General features: G+C 49.6%; 1 protein-coding gene across 1 annotated transcript in view; it reads right to left on the reverse strand.

Moving 5' to 3' along the window:
* LOC144752871 (uncharacterized) overlaps positions 1-14,828 on the reverse strand; it is a 192,652-nt gene that overhangs the window by 50,510 nt on the left and 127,314 nt on the right. Inside the window, exons 6-7 of the mRNA XM_078640703.1 lie at positions 13,960-14,108; positions 8,422-8,510 (exon numbers count right to left, since the gene is read on the reverse strand). Of these exons, the coding sequence (XP_078496829.1) occupies positions 8,422-8,510; positions 13,960-14,108 (238 nt within the window). The remainder of the gene's footprint in view (positions 1-8,421; positions 8,511-13,959; positions 14,109-14,828) is intronic.

Genomic DNA, 14,828 nt, shown 5'->3' on the forward strand with positions numbered 1-14,828 from the left:
ATACGTGAAATCCTGCACTGGGGTTAAGATCTTTAATCTGCTGAACTCGTTGAATTTATCGAATAGGTTCCGCAGCTCACTTGGTGTCTGAGACCAGTAAATTGCCATTGGCATATAACAGGGTTGCAATCTTAGGGGCCTATGTATGGAAAAGTCACACAGGAAAAGGGCAGAACGCAGGCACCCTTGCGTCATGGTGCAAGGGAGCCTGTGTTGCATGCAGGATTTTATTTGTGCAGGAAGGGCCACCTTCCAGCACAAAAACTATCCTGGGAGGCATAAATATAGAAAGAGGAAGAACAGAGGAGAAATAGAGATATTTCTCCTCATTACACCGCCAATCGGAGGGTGTAACATTTTGGTGTATCTCCAGCTTTTTTAGTTCTTGTAAATCTGGGAGTATGTCAAAAACCATGAAGGTTGCATGGAAACACCCACGCAATGCCCATGGAACACCTTCCGAGGGCAGAGTAACGCAACACAGCAATTTGTACTGCCTTATGCTACTCCATATTTTTAGAGCCACTCAAAGCCATGCAAAGTGGCTTTACGTGGCTTAAAAAATGTCTTATGGTTTGCGTCACTCTTGTACCATGTTGCGTGGTGCAAGAGCAATTCCTAAGGCCCCTTAGCCACTTCTGGCTTCCCCATCCGATCCATAATGAACCATGACAAATTTTCCTTTCTGGAACACTACCATAATATTGAAAAGATCATATGAAGTACCCACAGCAAGTAATGAACTCTAAATCAGGTGGATGAGATCCACAACCACCACATAAAATGTCACTTTCCTAAGAATGTTATCATGTAGACTTGCCTGGAGGTAATTTCATGGATCATTTCTAGATGCCTTCTAGTGTGAAGGCACAAGCTGAGCTCCTCCCAGTGAGGGTGTTGTTAAAGGGGCTCCATTTAAAATTGGATTACTCCCAAGCAGAATGTATTTGCCTCACATGATTCCTTTCGATTTATGTAGGTCACCTGCTAGTGTATGTGTCCGGGGCCAGCTCTCTTTTTATATTTTAATTACCTGTAGAATCTTATTCAAGGTAAAGGGCTTTAGTTGTGGAGGTTCCCATAATAGCAATATAAGAAAAAGGAGCGGTCCCTGCCTGCAGGGGTGTTGTAAGGCATAGGAAAAGTGGTAAATTGCCCAGGGTGCCCACCTTCCAAGGGCCCCCTGGGAAAGTTAACTTTCTCTCTATCAATCAATCAATCAATCAGAGCATTTGTATAGCGCACTACTCACCCGGAGGGTCTCAAGGCGCGGGGGGGGGGGGGGAGGGGGGTCCGCTACTGCTCGAACAGCCAGGTCTTGAGCTGCTTCCTGAAGGCGAGGTGGTCCTGGGTCAGGCGGAGGTGGGTCGGAAGGGAGTTCCAAGTCTTGGCGGCCAGGTAGGAGAAGGACCTTCCTCCTGTGGTGGCTCTTCAGATGCGGGGGACGGCGGCGAGGGCGTGGCTGGTCGATCGAAGCTGGCGCGTGGGAGCGTAGAAGTTGAGGCGGCTGTTGAGGTATCCTGGTCCTTGGTTGTGTAGGGCTTTGTGTGCGTGGGTGAGGAGCCGGAAGGTGATTCTCTTGTTGAGCGGGAGCCAGTGCAGGTCTCTCAGGTGTCCGGAGATGTGGCTGCGGCGGGGGATGTCCAGGATGAGTCGTGCTGAGGTGTTCTGGATCCGCTGGAGTCTCTTCTGGAGTTTGGCGGTGGTTCCGGCGTAGAGGGAGTTGCCGTAGTCCAGACGGCTGGTGACGAGGGCCTGGGTGACCGTCTTCCTGGTCTCGGTAGGGATCCATCGGAAGATCTTGCGTAGCATTCGCAGGATGTGGAAGCACGACGAGGAGACGGCGTTGACTTGTCTGGTCATGGAGAGGGAGGAGTCCAGGATGAAGCCCAGGTTGCGTGCGTGGTCAGTTGGTTTGGGTGCGCTGCCCAGGGCGGGGGGCCACCAGGAGTCGTCCCAGGCGGAGGGTGAGGATCCCAGGATGAGGACTTCCGTCTTGTCTGAGTTCAGTTTCAGGCGGCTGTTCAACATCCATTTGGCTACTTCTGTCATCCCTTCGTGCAGGTTGGCTCTGGCGGTGGCGGGGTCGTTAGTGGGGGAGAGGATCAGCTGGGTGTCGTCGGCATAGGAGATGATGTTCAGGTTGTGCTGCCGTGCGATGGCTGCGAGGGGGCTCATGTAGACGTTGAAGAGAGTTGGGCTGAGCGAGGAGCCTTGAGGAACGCCGCAGATGACTTCGGTGGCCTCGGATCTGAACGGGGGGAGGCGGACTCTCTGTGTCCTTCCGGTGAGGAAGGAGGTGATCCACTCCAGTGCCTTCTCCTGGATTCCGACGTTGCTGAGGCGCTGTACTAGGGTGCGGTGGCAGACAGTGTCGAAGGCCGCGGAGAGGTCCAGGAGGATGAGGGCCGCTGTTTTTCCGTTGTCGAGCAGGGCTCGGATGTCATCTGTGGCTGCGATCAGGGCGGTCTCGGTGCTGTGGTTGGCCCGGAATCCAGACTGCGAGAGGTCGAGGGAGCCGTTCATCTCGAGGAAGGCGGCCAGTTGCTTGTTGACGGTCTTCTCGATGACTTTGGCCGGAAACGGGAGCAGCGAGATGGGGCGGTAATTCTTGAGGTCGGTAGGGTCTGCTGATGGTTTCTTGAGTAGAGCGCTGAGTTCGGCGTGCTTCCAGCTCTCCGGGAAGGTGGCGATGTCGAAGGAGGTGTTGATGATGTCCCGCAGGTGGGGTGCGATGACAGCGTCGGCCTTGTTGAAGACGTGGTGAGGGCAGGGGTCTGTCGGAGATCCGGAGTGGATGGAGTTCATCGTGCGGATGGTGTCTTCGGTGCTGATCGGGGTCCAGGCGCGGAGGGTGGTGGTGGGCGGCGGTGGTTCGGTCGTGGCGTTAGTTGGTTGAGTGCTGAAGCTGTTGTGTATGTCCGCGATCTTGTTGTGGAAGTAGGAGGCGAGGGAGTTGCAGAGGTCTTGCGAAGGGGTGATGTCATTGTTTCCGGCGTTGGGGTTGGAGAGCTCTTTCACGATGTTGAAGAGTTCCTTGCTGTTGTGTGCGTTGTTGTCCAGTCGTTCCTTGAATGCGGTTTTCTTGGTGGCGCGGATCAGCTGGTGGTGTTTTCGGGTGGCGAGCTTGAGGGCAGTCATGTTGTCCGGTGTTGGGTCTGTGCGCCAGGTTTTCTCGAGTGCTCTGCAGTTCTTCTTGGAGCTCTTGAGTTCGTCGTTAAACCATGGGGCTTTCTTGCTGCCGGGTCTGCTCGGCGGGGTCTTCAGCGGGGCGAGTTCGTCTGCGCAGTCGCTGATCCATTTCGTGAGGTTGGTGGCTGCTTGACTGGGGTTCGTTGTGCTGGTGGGAGGGTTCTTGCTCAAGGACGTAGTGAGCTGGTCTGCAGTGATCTTGTTCCAGCTTCTGCGGGGAGCCTGTTGCTGGTGATGGTGGAGCGTGGTCCTTCTGAAGCTGAAGTGGACGCAGCTGTGGTCCGTCCATTGGAGTCCCGTGGCGTGGCTGAAGGCGATGTCCTTGCTGGAAGAGAAGATCGGGTCGAGTGTGTGTCCGGCGTAGTGGGTGGGGGTGGTCACCAGCTGCTTGAGTCCCAGGTTTGCGAGGTTGTCCAACAGGGTGGTGGTGTTGCGGTCGTTGTTGTTCTCCAGGTGGAAGTTGAGGTCCCCGAGGAGGATGTAGTCGGCTGAGGGGAGGGCGAGCGGGCTGATGAAGTCGGCGATGTCCTCGCTGAATTGTGTGCATGGTCCCGGGGGTCTGTAGATGAGGGTGCCTCTGAGGGTGGTCTTGGGGTTGACGTGGATCTGGAAGTGCAGGTGTTCGGCGGGTGCGATGGTGTCGTCGGTGTTGGTCGTGATGCGGATGGTGTTCCTGTGTATGATGGCGATGCCTCCTCCTGTCTGGTTGACGCGGTCCCTCCAGATGATCTTGTAGCCGTCCGGGATGGCGATGGCGATGTCGGGCGCTGAGGAGGCGTTCATCCAGGTTTCCGTGAGGAAGGCGACGTCTGGGTCTGTGGTGTCGAGCAGGTTCCAGAGCTCGATGGCGTGTCTGTGGACGGAGCGGGTGTTGAGCAGGATGCACTTCAGGTGGGTGCTGCTGGTGTTCTGCTTGGTGGACGCTGGTGCAGTGCAGGTCCGGATGCAGGAGAACTTGCAGGACTGGCAGATGAAGGGTCCGTGGGTGCGTCTCGGGGTGGCTCGGTAGCATCCAGGGGTTCGGCCGGCGTTGAGTGCGTTGAGGGTGGCGGCGTCGTACGTCCGGCGGGTGGGCTGGGGTCTGCGAGGGCCAGGGGTCCTGGCGCGGACGGGCGTAGATGGGCTTACCTTTGGCGCACCTTCGGCGCTCAATCGGTGCTCCCGCTGCGCGCGTCCGCTGCACGGTCGCTCTGGGGGCGTCATAAGAAGGGAGCAGTGAGGGCGGGTCAGCTGGGAGGCGGGAGCGTCTTAGCCAATCGGCTGGCGGGGGGGCGGGTCTGCAGGCAGCGGCGGCGGGAAAACCGGGTGCGGGCTTCTCTGGCGGCCCTGCGGCGGCTGGGGCGCCGGGAGCAGGCGACGATGGAGGTCGGGCGGCACAGGCAGCAGGAGGGCGCAGGAGCAGGAGCGAGGATCGTGGGGCGACCAGGCCGGTGAGGGCGCAGATCACTTCTGCATATTTTGTATATTAACCTTTAATATGTAATTCACTATTGTTAGGCAACATAGAGCTTGAATTAGCAGAAAATGAGCAGTAAAATTCAAAGCTGTTCCAAACAGGGGCCCGCAAAATATTTCTTACCTAGGGCCCGGAACCCCTAATGTGACACTGCCTGCCTGGTCTCCAGCAGCATAGTGCAAGGATGATAAGGGTGAAAAACAATCCATCCTCAGTTCTATACATCTCCAACTTTAAAATGTACTTTTTACTGCCATTTGCTATGCTGTCACAGAAGAGTTAAGCATTTCTGGGCCCAACGGCTCCAAGTCAACCTCCCCCTGTAATGAACCCATTCCCATTCAGCTTGCTTCTCATCTAGGAGAGTCTTATTGTTCTCCCTTTTTGATATTATGTGCCCTCGGCTATTACTTGATCAAGCCGCCAGAAGAGATACGCTTCCCTTGCTCTAATAGAACAAACTAAGGTATCTATTCGGATGGCCTTCTAGAGGCGGCGGCTTTGGTAAGATACGGAACAATGCTCTTGCATACTGCCATGTGGAAGTTTTGTGTGTTGATGTGTTTCTAATGCAGGAATGTCTGTGGGTCCATGGCCATTGTTATAAAATTCATTATTAAAGGTAATACGGCTCCTGGATCCATATGGTCCCACTTCAATCTTCTCTAGTTATCGGACACACACACACACACACACACATGTTGTGACGAGCATAAGCACAGGTTAGTGAGACATGAAGGTGCATAGATCTTTGTGTATGAAGACGCATAGAGAAAGAATTTAGGGATCTGGATCACTTCCAGGCCCCTCCTTATTGATCATATCAAACATAATCTCCAGCTAGAATGGTCCAGCTTTATATAATCAATTGTAGTTGGGTGAAGGCCGTTGTTAAATGCGTGGGGTAAGACAAGGTCTGATTAGCACCTTCTTTTGTAGGCCTGTAGACCACGCGTTAAAGTTAACAAGGCTAGTTACTGTCCTGTTAGACAACAATTTTTTATATGCAGGCCGACTATGAAAGAGCTATCCCATGCCTGGTCGTCTTCTGTGGACGTAGCAAGATAGTCACTGCTTGGCTCAGACGTGGTGTTGATATCACTGCAACCACTAAAACTGACCTGTTCTTAACTAATGTTTCGGGCCATATGTAGCCTGATGTTGACAATGTTTAGTATAAGTGATATATATTTAAAATAATTAATAGCTGAGCATAATTAAATGCTGAAGGTAACTGCTGAATATCTACCATACATTTGTCACCCTTGTTTCCTCCTTTAATATCTATAATTGAAGAGTAAATGTTCAAATAGATTTTACTGGGGGAAGGCCAATATTGTTTGGTTTGTTGTCGGAATCAGGGGAGACACCGGTAGTCAAGTAATCTATGTTCTAGAGGGTTTTACTAGGTACAGTGCAATATGGATTGTATTAAGGACTCTCATTCTATATGATTGGCTTGTCTCTAATCTATTGTTGTTGTACAAGTCATAATTTACTTTCATGCTTAGCTCATCAACCAAAACACTGGTATTGGCCCCATTTATTAACTAAACACCTATAATAATAATAATGAGTTTATAAAGCGCATGGTTACGCCACATCGTCGTGTCCCTGTGCTGCAGTGAGAGAGAAAGGCAATGCCTCAACCATGTCCAGAGCAGCCCACCTAATCAACATGAGAACAGATGGGTTTTAAGAGCCTTCCTAAACTTTAATTCAGAAGTTTCCATCCGGAGGCTCAGAGGGAGCTTGTTCCAGCTCTGAGCGGCCAGGAGCCTAAAAGACCTGCCTCCCATTCTGGCCTTCTTCACCTTCGGCACTAGCAGCAGACCGGTCCCACTCGATCTCAGGGACCTTACGTACTAGTCCCTCGCGTACTAGTTGTCTGTGAGTGGTTACTGCGCTGGGGGCAGTTCCTGTTTCAGAGATCCTCATCAAGAAGGAATACCTTTGGTGCCTTACTGCATACATTTCACAGCCACTTCTTGTGGGTGGCCATGATCTTACAGAGACCCGTGGCCTCCCAGTAGATTCTTTTTGTCTATTTGTTACCCATTCTTGTGCATGTTATGAATTCTACAAAGGAGATGCTGCTTGAGGTGACTTTGTTCACCCCTCACATATCTCCAGAAAGGAAGTACATAGACTCCATTGAGAATGGGTCCTCCAGAGCATAGGTGAAGGTCAAGTCTACATTCAATTGATTGAAAGGCGCCATGACTCTCCAGTCCTGTAGAGTAAATTGCTCCCCTGAGTGGTGCAGGAGGAAAGATCTGTGCATGCACGTTTCAGTCAAAGCTACTCTCGCAGTATCTTTAAGATGACAACCTGGCCTGGCCTTCTCTCAAAAATCTTAAGGTGCCCGTGAGATGCCTTTCCTGATGTATCAATGGGGTTCATGGTTACTGTTTACAGTTCGTACAAACTTTCCATCTCTGGATCTGTATGTGTATCTAAGGCGGTTCCGTTGTTCATATCCCTAGGTATGCAGTCGGAGTCTGATCTAAATCTACAGGTTGATGGCACAGAGGCTGCCAATCAAATGTTGGGCAGATGACAGAGAGTTCAGTCTTTTCGGTAACCCACCATGTTGAAAGGAAAATCTTGTTTGTTCAATAGGAAAATGCTTGCTTGTGTTGCAGTGCTTTATTTCTGCTTATTCCATGCCTGGCTTTGTTCTTTTCTTAGTTTAGACAGCTTCCTCATCTATGGCAAGAAGTGCCGCACATCACATGTAAAAGTCTTCAGAGGTCAAATGTGAAGATCTACCAAATGCCACTTAATTCTGTTAGTTCTGTTAAGTTCTATAGATTACTGAGATTCAATTCAAATTCAGCTCTGCTCTACTTAGTTTGGTTGCACAGATGGATCCACTCACTCAACTCTCAGTCTAATGAGCCCTCAACTCTCTGGTAGATGGCAGTGGGTGCGGGCACTGTAAACACCTAGCAGCCTTCCCCCTCCTCTGATAGCCAACCAAAGGGGCTATACTGCATGTACCGGAGCTGGAAGACGGGGAGATACAAGCTGCAGTATGCCCATCCTTCCTTCCGCCACATCACTGTGGGTCATCTGGTCACCTTTAGGATGACCATGCCGTCTGCAGCTGGGGCGGCAGTTTGCAAACCATCTGCTGTATGATCCCCAGCCTTCTGACAGCTATCAGGCAGTACAGGGAGATGTAGTGACGCTCCAGTTTTTGCCTCAAGTCAGACCCTGGGGTGGAGATGTTACTGCAGTGCCAGGAGGGTGGTGGAACGATCCTGCTCAACCATTCACAAATATACCAAGGCGTGTTTGTGTCCCGACGATAGCTTAAGATGGGGTTTCTTATCACTACTCTGCAAGAGGAATATATTCTCTGACATCTGTCAGATTCTAGACACCACTTTTCGACTGTAGGACAGCTCAGAGGAAAGGACTGGAAATACCTGCCAATTTTAATTTCCCTCCCCAAAAATAAAAAAAAGGTGCATTTGGTGGCTATGACAATCTATGGGATGTGGTCCTCATAAACTGGGGGCTTAATGAGACAGCCTTAAATTGTATGTGATGCTCATACATGAATACTAGAACCCCATATTGAACGAATATCTGGCATTTCTCTTCATCCCTGTTCCCCGCCCTACACTTCCAGTGTCTCCTACCACCCCTCACATCTGTCTATGTTCGAAGACAAACCTTCAAGCTCAATGAGCACAAATCCCAGGTTATAGTGGATCTGAAGCTCTGGCTTTTTGAGGGGGGAGGGGGATGACATGCCTTGTTACCTGTTCAAAAGTCTGATTCTTCTTTTCAGGGGTATCCAAGAGGCTGCCATCCAGAGTGGCCGCTGTGATTTTCAAAGCAAGCCTCTGACCTGCGAAGAGAGGGATGCTTGTATTAACATCAAGGAGCAAACAATGATGAATGATATTATAATTATAATTTACGCTATGTTTTAACATTTTCATAAGGCAACCTTTTACTTTACTACATAATTTTATTTTAAATTTAAGTTAGGTCAAGAGTTAATATTTATGAAACAAATGTAATTAAATTAAAATTAGGGTTTAGGAAATACCATTATAGCAAGGCTGGCAATAGGGGAGTAAGTAAAGTTCGGATGAAGTAAAACAGATGAATAAAGATGATTTTAGTTTTATGGATCCGTGGGTGAAATGAAGGCATAATGAGGTAAGGTAAGGAAGTAAAGTTTATAAAAGTAAAGTCATACCCATGACACCTGCTGCTGATTCATTAGGGACAATTATTATTATATTATTATTATTGTTATTTCTAAAGCGCACTGTCACCTTGCAGGCATCCTGGCGCTAAACTAGTTCATGGGCAGAGGACAAGTGTCAGGCCGAGCAAAGACCACATGTCAAGTTACTCAGGGAACAACCAGGTTTTAATCTTTCTCCTGAATGGGAGAAGCTGCGCGGTTTGTCTGATATCGAGTGGGAGCAGATTCCATAATTTGGCAGCTGTCACCTCAAAGGATCTGCCTCCTGCTCTAACCTTTTTAAATCTGGATACTTTCACCAGCCTGGCCGATGACGACCGCAGGTGCCTGGCTGGAGTGTACCAATTAAATTTAGATTGCATGGAGGCGGGGTCTATTCCGTGAAGAGCCCTGAACACCAGACAGAGGGCTTTAAATTGTATACACTGTCGCACAGGTAACCAGTGCAGTTTGGCAAGGGCAGCCGCACCATGTGCTCTTCTGGGAAGCCCCAAAGCCAGTCTGGCAGCTGCAGATTGCACCCTCTGGAGCCTGTCCAAGAGAAACTCAGGGGAACCCAGTAATAGAGCATTGCAGTAATCCAATCTGCTGAGGATTGTGCACCTTGCCACTTGAGCACGAGCATGGAATGGTAGGAGTGGCAAGATTTTCCTCAGAGATCGGAGAATAGCAAAACAGCAGGCGGTCGTTTTGTTGACATACGTCTCCATACTTAGTTTATGATCAAGCATGACCCCTAAATTGCGAACTGAGGCCACAGGTCGTACAGTAGTCATTATTTCAGGAGGCCAAAAGTTTTCTGGAAACGGGCGTGCGATCTTATTCCCAGTGCTAAAAAGCACCTCCGTTTTTGCAGCATTAAACTGCAACGAGTTAGCCTTTAGCCACCGTGACGTGTCCCGCATACAGTTGTGGAAAACTTCCACTGGTGTTGACTCCTCTCCCTCAAAGGAGAGGATCATCTGCATATCGTCCGCATAATTCACAGTCTTGATGTTATGGGTCTTAATAAGTGAGATCAAAGGTTTTAGATATAAATTAAAAAGTATGGGGCTAATCGCCGAGCCCTGTGGGACTCCATGAGCCACTTTGTTAAATACAGACTGAAAAGGTGGCAGAGACACTGCCTGCTGCCTATCCTGCAGGAAAGAGCGAAACCATGCCAGAGCGCTGCCTCTCACCCCAGCATCAGATAAACGGTTCAATAGGATCTTATGATTAACCGTATCAAAGGCGGCAGACATGTCTAACACAATCAGAAATGCTGTCTGTCTCTTGTCTGCACGCCTCTGAAGTTCATCCACGGCCGTCACCAGGGTTGTTTCAGTCCCGTGAGCAGGGCCAAACCCAAATTGATCGTTCTCTAATAGATGATGCTTTTCAAGATGTTTGGAGAGGGTAGCACTGACCAGTCGCTCAACCACCTTGGCAGGAAAAGGCAGCAGAGAAATAGGCCTGTAATTTTTGGAACAGTCCGGATCCAAGGAGGGTTTTTTCAGCAAAGGGGAAATCCCAGCCTGTTTCCACTGAGCTGGAACAATGCCAGTAGCAATAGACTAGTTACAGATTAGATGGAGTATGGGAAACAATTCTTCCTTATGCTCCTTCCAAATTTTGCATGGCACCGGATCCAGAGGAGACCCAGAGGAGATCCCCATAGCCAGCCCACAAAATGCATCGTCTGTAAGAAGAGGGAAGTCAGATAGCAGTTCCCCCGACGACCAGGCTAAGTCATCTGCCCGATCTGTTGTTACTTCAGGTATGGTGTCATTAGAGTGACCAGCAGATGACCTGTCCCCCTCCAAGTTCTCAACAATCAGCTCAATTTTCTCCTTAAAGAATTTAGCCAGATTTTCACAGAGTTCCTGAGATGGGACAATAGCATTCTTAGAACAGTCAGGGCTGGTTAAGCTGTTTAATATATTGAAGATGCTCCTGGAGCTGTTAGCAGCCGTGCAGATGACCGAGGAATAATAATCCGATTTAGATTTTCTGATCATACTTTTGTATTCCAGGACTTTGCTTTTCCAAAGCAGCCTAGATGTTTCATCATATTCCCGCCTCCATCTCCTTTCTGCTTGTTTACAGCCCTGCTTAAGTTTAGCCAACATCTCATTGAACCATGGGGCAGAAGCACTCCCCTTACAGCAGCGTTTTTTTAGGGGAGCATAAGCATCCAACACCGCCGTGATTCCAGAACAGAGTGAGGAATAGTTCTCCTCAACTTGCCTGTCCAGGCTAAAAGCCTTACTCACATTGAATACCCCGTTTGGTGAGCTCAGACGAGTAAGCGCCTTCCAGTCTCTACACCAAAATTCCTTAGTGACTAATGGAGCCTTAGTGTGAAGATCACGAATGTTTACAAAGAATTTTACAAGGAAATGGTCTGACCAGTCTGTGGGCAATGTTTCTCCCATTACCACCATTACCACAATGAACTCTGTCTGCTACCTCCCGCCTCCAATTAACGACCCTTCCAATGCCACTCGCAAGTACTCCGCCAACTACCTCCCACCTCCAAAGAACAGCTCTTTCCATGCCACTCACAAGTACTCTGCCACCTACCTTCTTCCTCCAAGTAACGAGCCTTCTCATGCCACTTAGAGGTACTCCGCCACCTACCTCTCTCCTTCAAGTAACGACCCTTCCCATGCCACTGGCAGATACTTTGCCACCTACCTCACACCTCCAAGTAACGGCCCTTCCCATGCCACTCACAGGTACTCTGCCACCTACCTCCCAACTCCAAGTAACAACCCTTTCTGTGCCGCTTGCAGGTACTCCACCACCTACCTCCCTCCTCCAAGTAATGACTTTTCCCATGCCACTCGTAGGTACTCACCCTTCCCATGCCACGCGCAGGTACTCTGCTGTTAGACATGGGGGTCTCTAGTTGGTGGGGGTTTGCACCTCTGTCCGAATAGGGGCCCTTCTTCCTAGTCAGGGTAAGGGAGTTACACTACTAAAATAACCCCTGCTCACCCCTATGATAGCTTTGCACAAGCAGTCAGGCTTATCTTAGAGGCACTGTGTAAAGTATTTGTACCTAACCAACAAACAGTAATACAGTTAAAGCACTACAAAAGGACACCACACAAGTTTAGAAAAATATCTAATATTTGATATACTTTAAACAAGACCAAAACGATAAAAATCCACAATACAATACTTAAAAGGGTACACTTTGCAAGAATACTTGAAAAACAGTTTGTATGAGTTGGTAGCTCCATCCGGGGCTACCGCAATTCTGAAAACAACAGAGTCTAACAGTTCCAGCTGACCGCGTCGGTACGGGCCAGCAAAAGCGTGGGCGGACCCAGTACCAGTACCTTTCTCGCTGCGGCTGACACAGTGGTGCGAGCCAGTCGTGGCAACCATTGTTGTTGCATTGCGAAATAAAAGCTGTGCAGGTGCAGTGTTTTCTCCATGCTGTGCAGGCAGCGGCTTGGTGATGATCGTCGAGATGGCATCAGTGAGACCAAGGCTTACAGTGCAGGGTGAGATGGTGCTCAATGCGGTGCTTGCAGGTTGCGTTGGACGCGACAGAGCCGGTTAGCGGGAGCTGGCGTCGGGCGGCCGAGATAGCTGTGGGACGAGGAGGAGCATCGTGAAACTTTGGAGCGGTGCCCCCAGCCATGATGTGGTCATGGGTGTCCAAGTCAGCAACAGCGACGGTGTCACTGAGACCAGAATGGCGAAGTGAAGTGAGGCAGTGCGGAGTGTGGTGCCCACATGTCACAGTACAAGCAGCGACTTGGCGGCGGCGTTCGTCGTCATCGGCGAGACCAGGGTTGCTGTGTGAGAAGCGAATGGTGTGGTCTGTAGTGCTGTTAGGGCACAAAGCCAGCGACAGAGTCGGTAGCGTTTCCCTTCTCTGTGGCAGTTGAAACAGTGGTTTCAGAAGCGGTACCCAGAGGTTGGTGAAGTCTTTGCAGTCCCTGAGACTTCAGAACAGAACGCAAGCTTGATTTCAGGCCCTTGAAAATACTCAATAAAGAAGTTACAGAAAGTTCAGTCCAGTCCTTTCACTGCCCAAGACAGAAGCAGCCACTGCAGGCCAACATAGCAAAGCACCCAGCAAAGTGGTACTTCCTCCTCACAGCTTCTCTAGCTTTTCTTCTTGGCAGTCTTCTTGGTCCAAGAGAGTTCTAAAGTTATGGGGTTTGGGCCCCAATAGTTATACACCACAAAATCTTTGTTCTCTGGAGGCAGAGAGTGTCTTTGCCCAGCCAGAACCAGTTCTGTCCTCTCTGGTGCAGCTTCCTGGCAGGAGGTAGAGACAGAATTGTCAGAGGCAGACCAGGCCCATTCAGGTGAAAGGGAATCTCCTCCCCCCTACTCTAAATGCAGTCCAGGTCTATTCAGCCCAGGCCTGATCTATCCAGACTCTCTGGAGCAACTGCTCCTTCCCAGCCCCAGTCAATACAAATCCTAGCAGATGCACACTGAATGGCTAAGCAAGAAAATGCCAACTTTCTAAAAGTTGTATTTTCAAACACAGAATGTAAAAATCACCCTCACGAAGAGAAGCAATTTAACATTCTGAGTTCATGCCTACTAAACTTTATTTTCCTACCTTGTTCCCGGGGGTAATTATGTTTGTAGGATGTCATAAGCACACTCCCCATTCTATTATATTAGCAAAGGTAGCCTTGCAATAGCCAACAACGAAATTGGCAGTATTTCACTATCAGGACATGCTCGACACACCAGGGCATGTCCTACCTTTAACATACACTGCACCCTGCCCACAGGGGTACCTTGGGCCTACCTTAGGGGTGACTAATATGTAAGAAGAGAGAAGGGGAGGGCCTGGCAAGTGGGTGCACTTGCCAAGTCAACATGGCAGTCCTAAGCTGCACACAGATATCACAGTGGTAGATCTGAGTTACCTTTTCAGGGCTACTCATGTGGGTGGCTCAATCAGTGCTGCAGGGCCACTCTGCCACCTACCTCCCACCTCCAAATAACAACCCTTCCCATGCCACTCGCAGGTACTCCACCACCTACCTCCCTCCTCCATGTAACGACCGTTCCCATGCTACTCTCAGGTACACCACCACCTGCACCTGAAACTCACCGTCTGGTGGAAGAGCGAAGATCTGCACCTCACCCAGCGTCAGATACTCTGCGCGTCCAGGAATGCTAACCGTCACATAGCGCCCAGACATGCCACCGCAGTTGAAAGATCTTGTTACTTCTGCATTGAGTGTGACAATAGTGGTGCACCTGTGAAAATAATTACAAAATGTTGATTATGGTGAATGCCTATCTAGTGCACAAGAGTATTAGGCAAATATACACCACAGGCCCTGAGAGTTTTAACTTCTTGGAGATAGCGCAGCAAATCCTGAGACTGAGACTGTGACCCTTAGCGTGTGATCTGTCCATGAGACAGCAAAGCTGTGAAGATAGCACAACAAACTCTGAAAAAGGGCACTTGACTGTCAGAGGTCAGAAATATGGAGATAGGAAAGCCGATCATGAGACCGGGACCTCTGGAATGCACAGGCACGGAGATAGCATAACGAGTTCTGAGGGAAGACTCTTGGAGGTCAAAGGTATGAACATAACTCTTCCAATCATGAGACTGTGTGCTGGACCCTGAGAGTCCAAAAGTTTGGACATTACTCTTCCAGTCATGAGACTGTGGTCTGGACCCTGAGAGTTCAAAGGTATGGCCATAACTCTTCCAATCATGAGACTGTGGGCTAGATACTTACAGTTAAAAAATATGGACACAACTCTTCCAATCAATTGACTGCGGCCTTGACCCTGAGAGTTAAAAGGTAAACATATAGTAAAGCAAACCAAGAGGTTCGGACCTGGAGAGTGCAAGGAAACCTCGGAGACTGCAGCTAGAACCTGAGTGTGAAAAGGTAAGGAAACAGCACAAATCTGCACTGACTTTCAGCACTGGGAGCAAGACCCTAAAAGTGATCATGTGTG

The sequence above is a fragment of the Lissotriton helveticus genome, chromosome 5_1, assembly GCF_964261635.1.
Source record: "Lissotriton helveticus chromosome 5_1, aLisHel1.1, whole genome shotgun sequence".
In the NCBI taxonomy this organism is placed as follows: domain Eukaryota; kingdom Metazoa; phylum Chordata; class Amphibia; order Caudata; family Salamandridae; genus Lissotriton; species Lissotriton helveticus.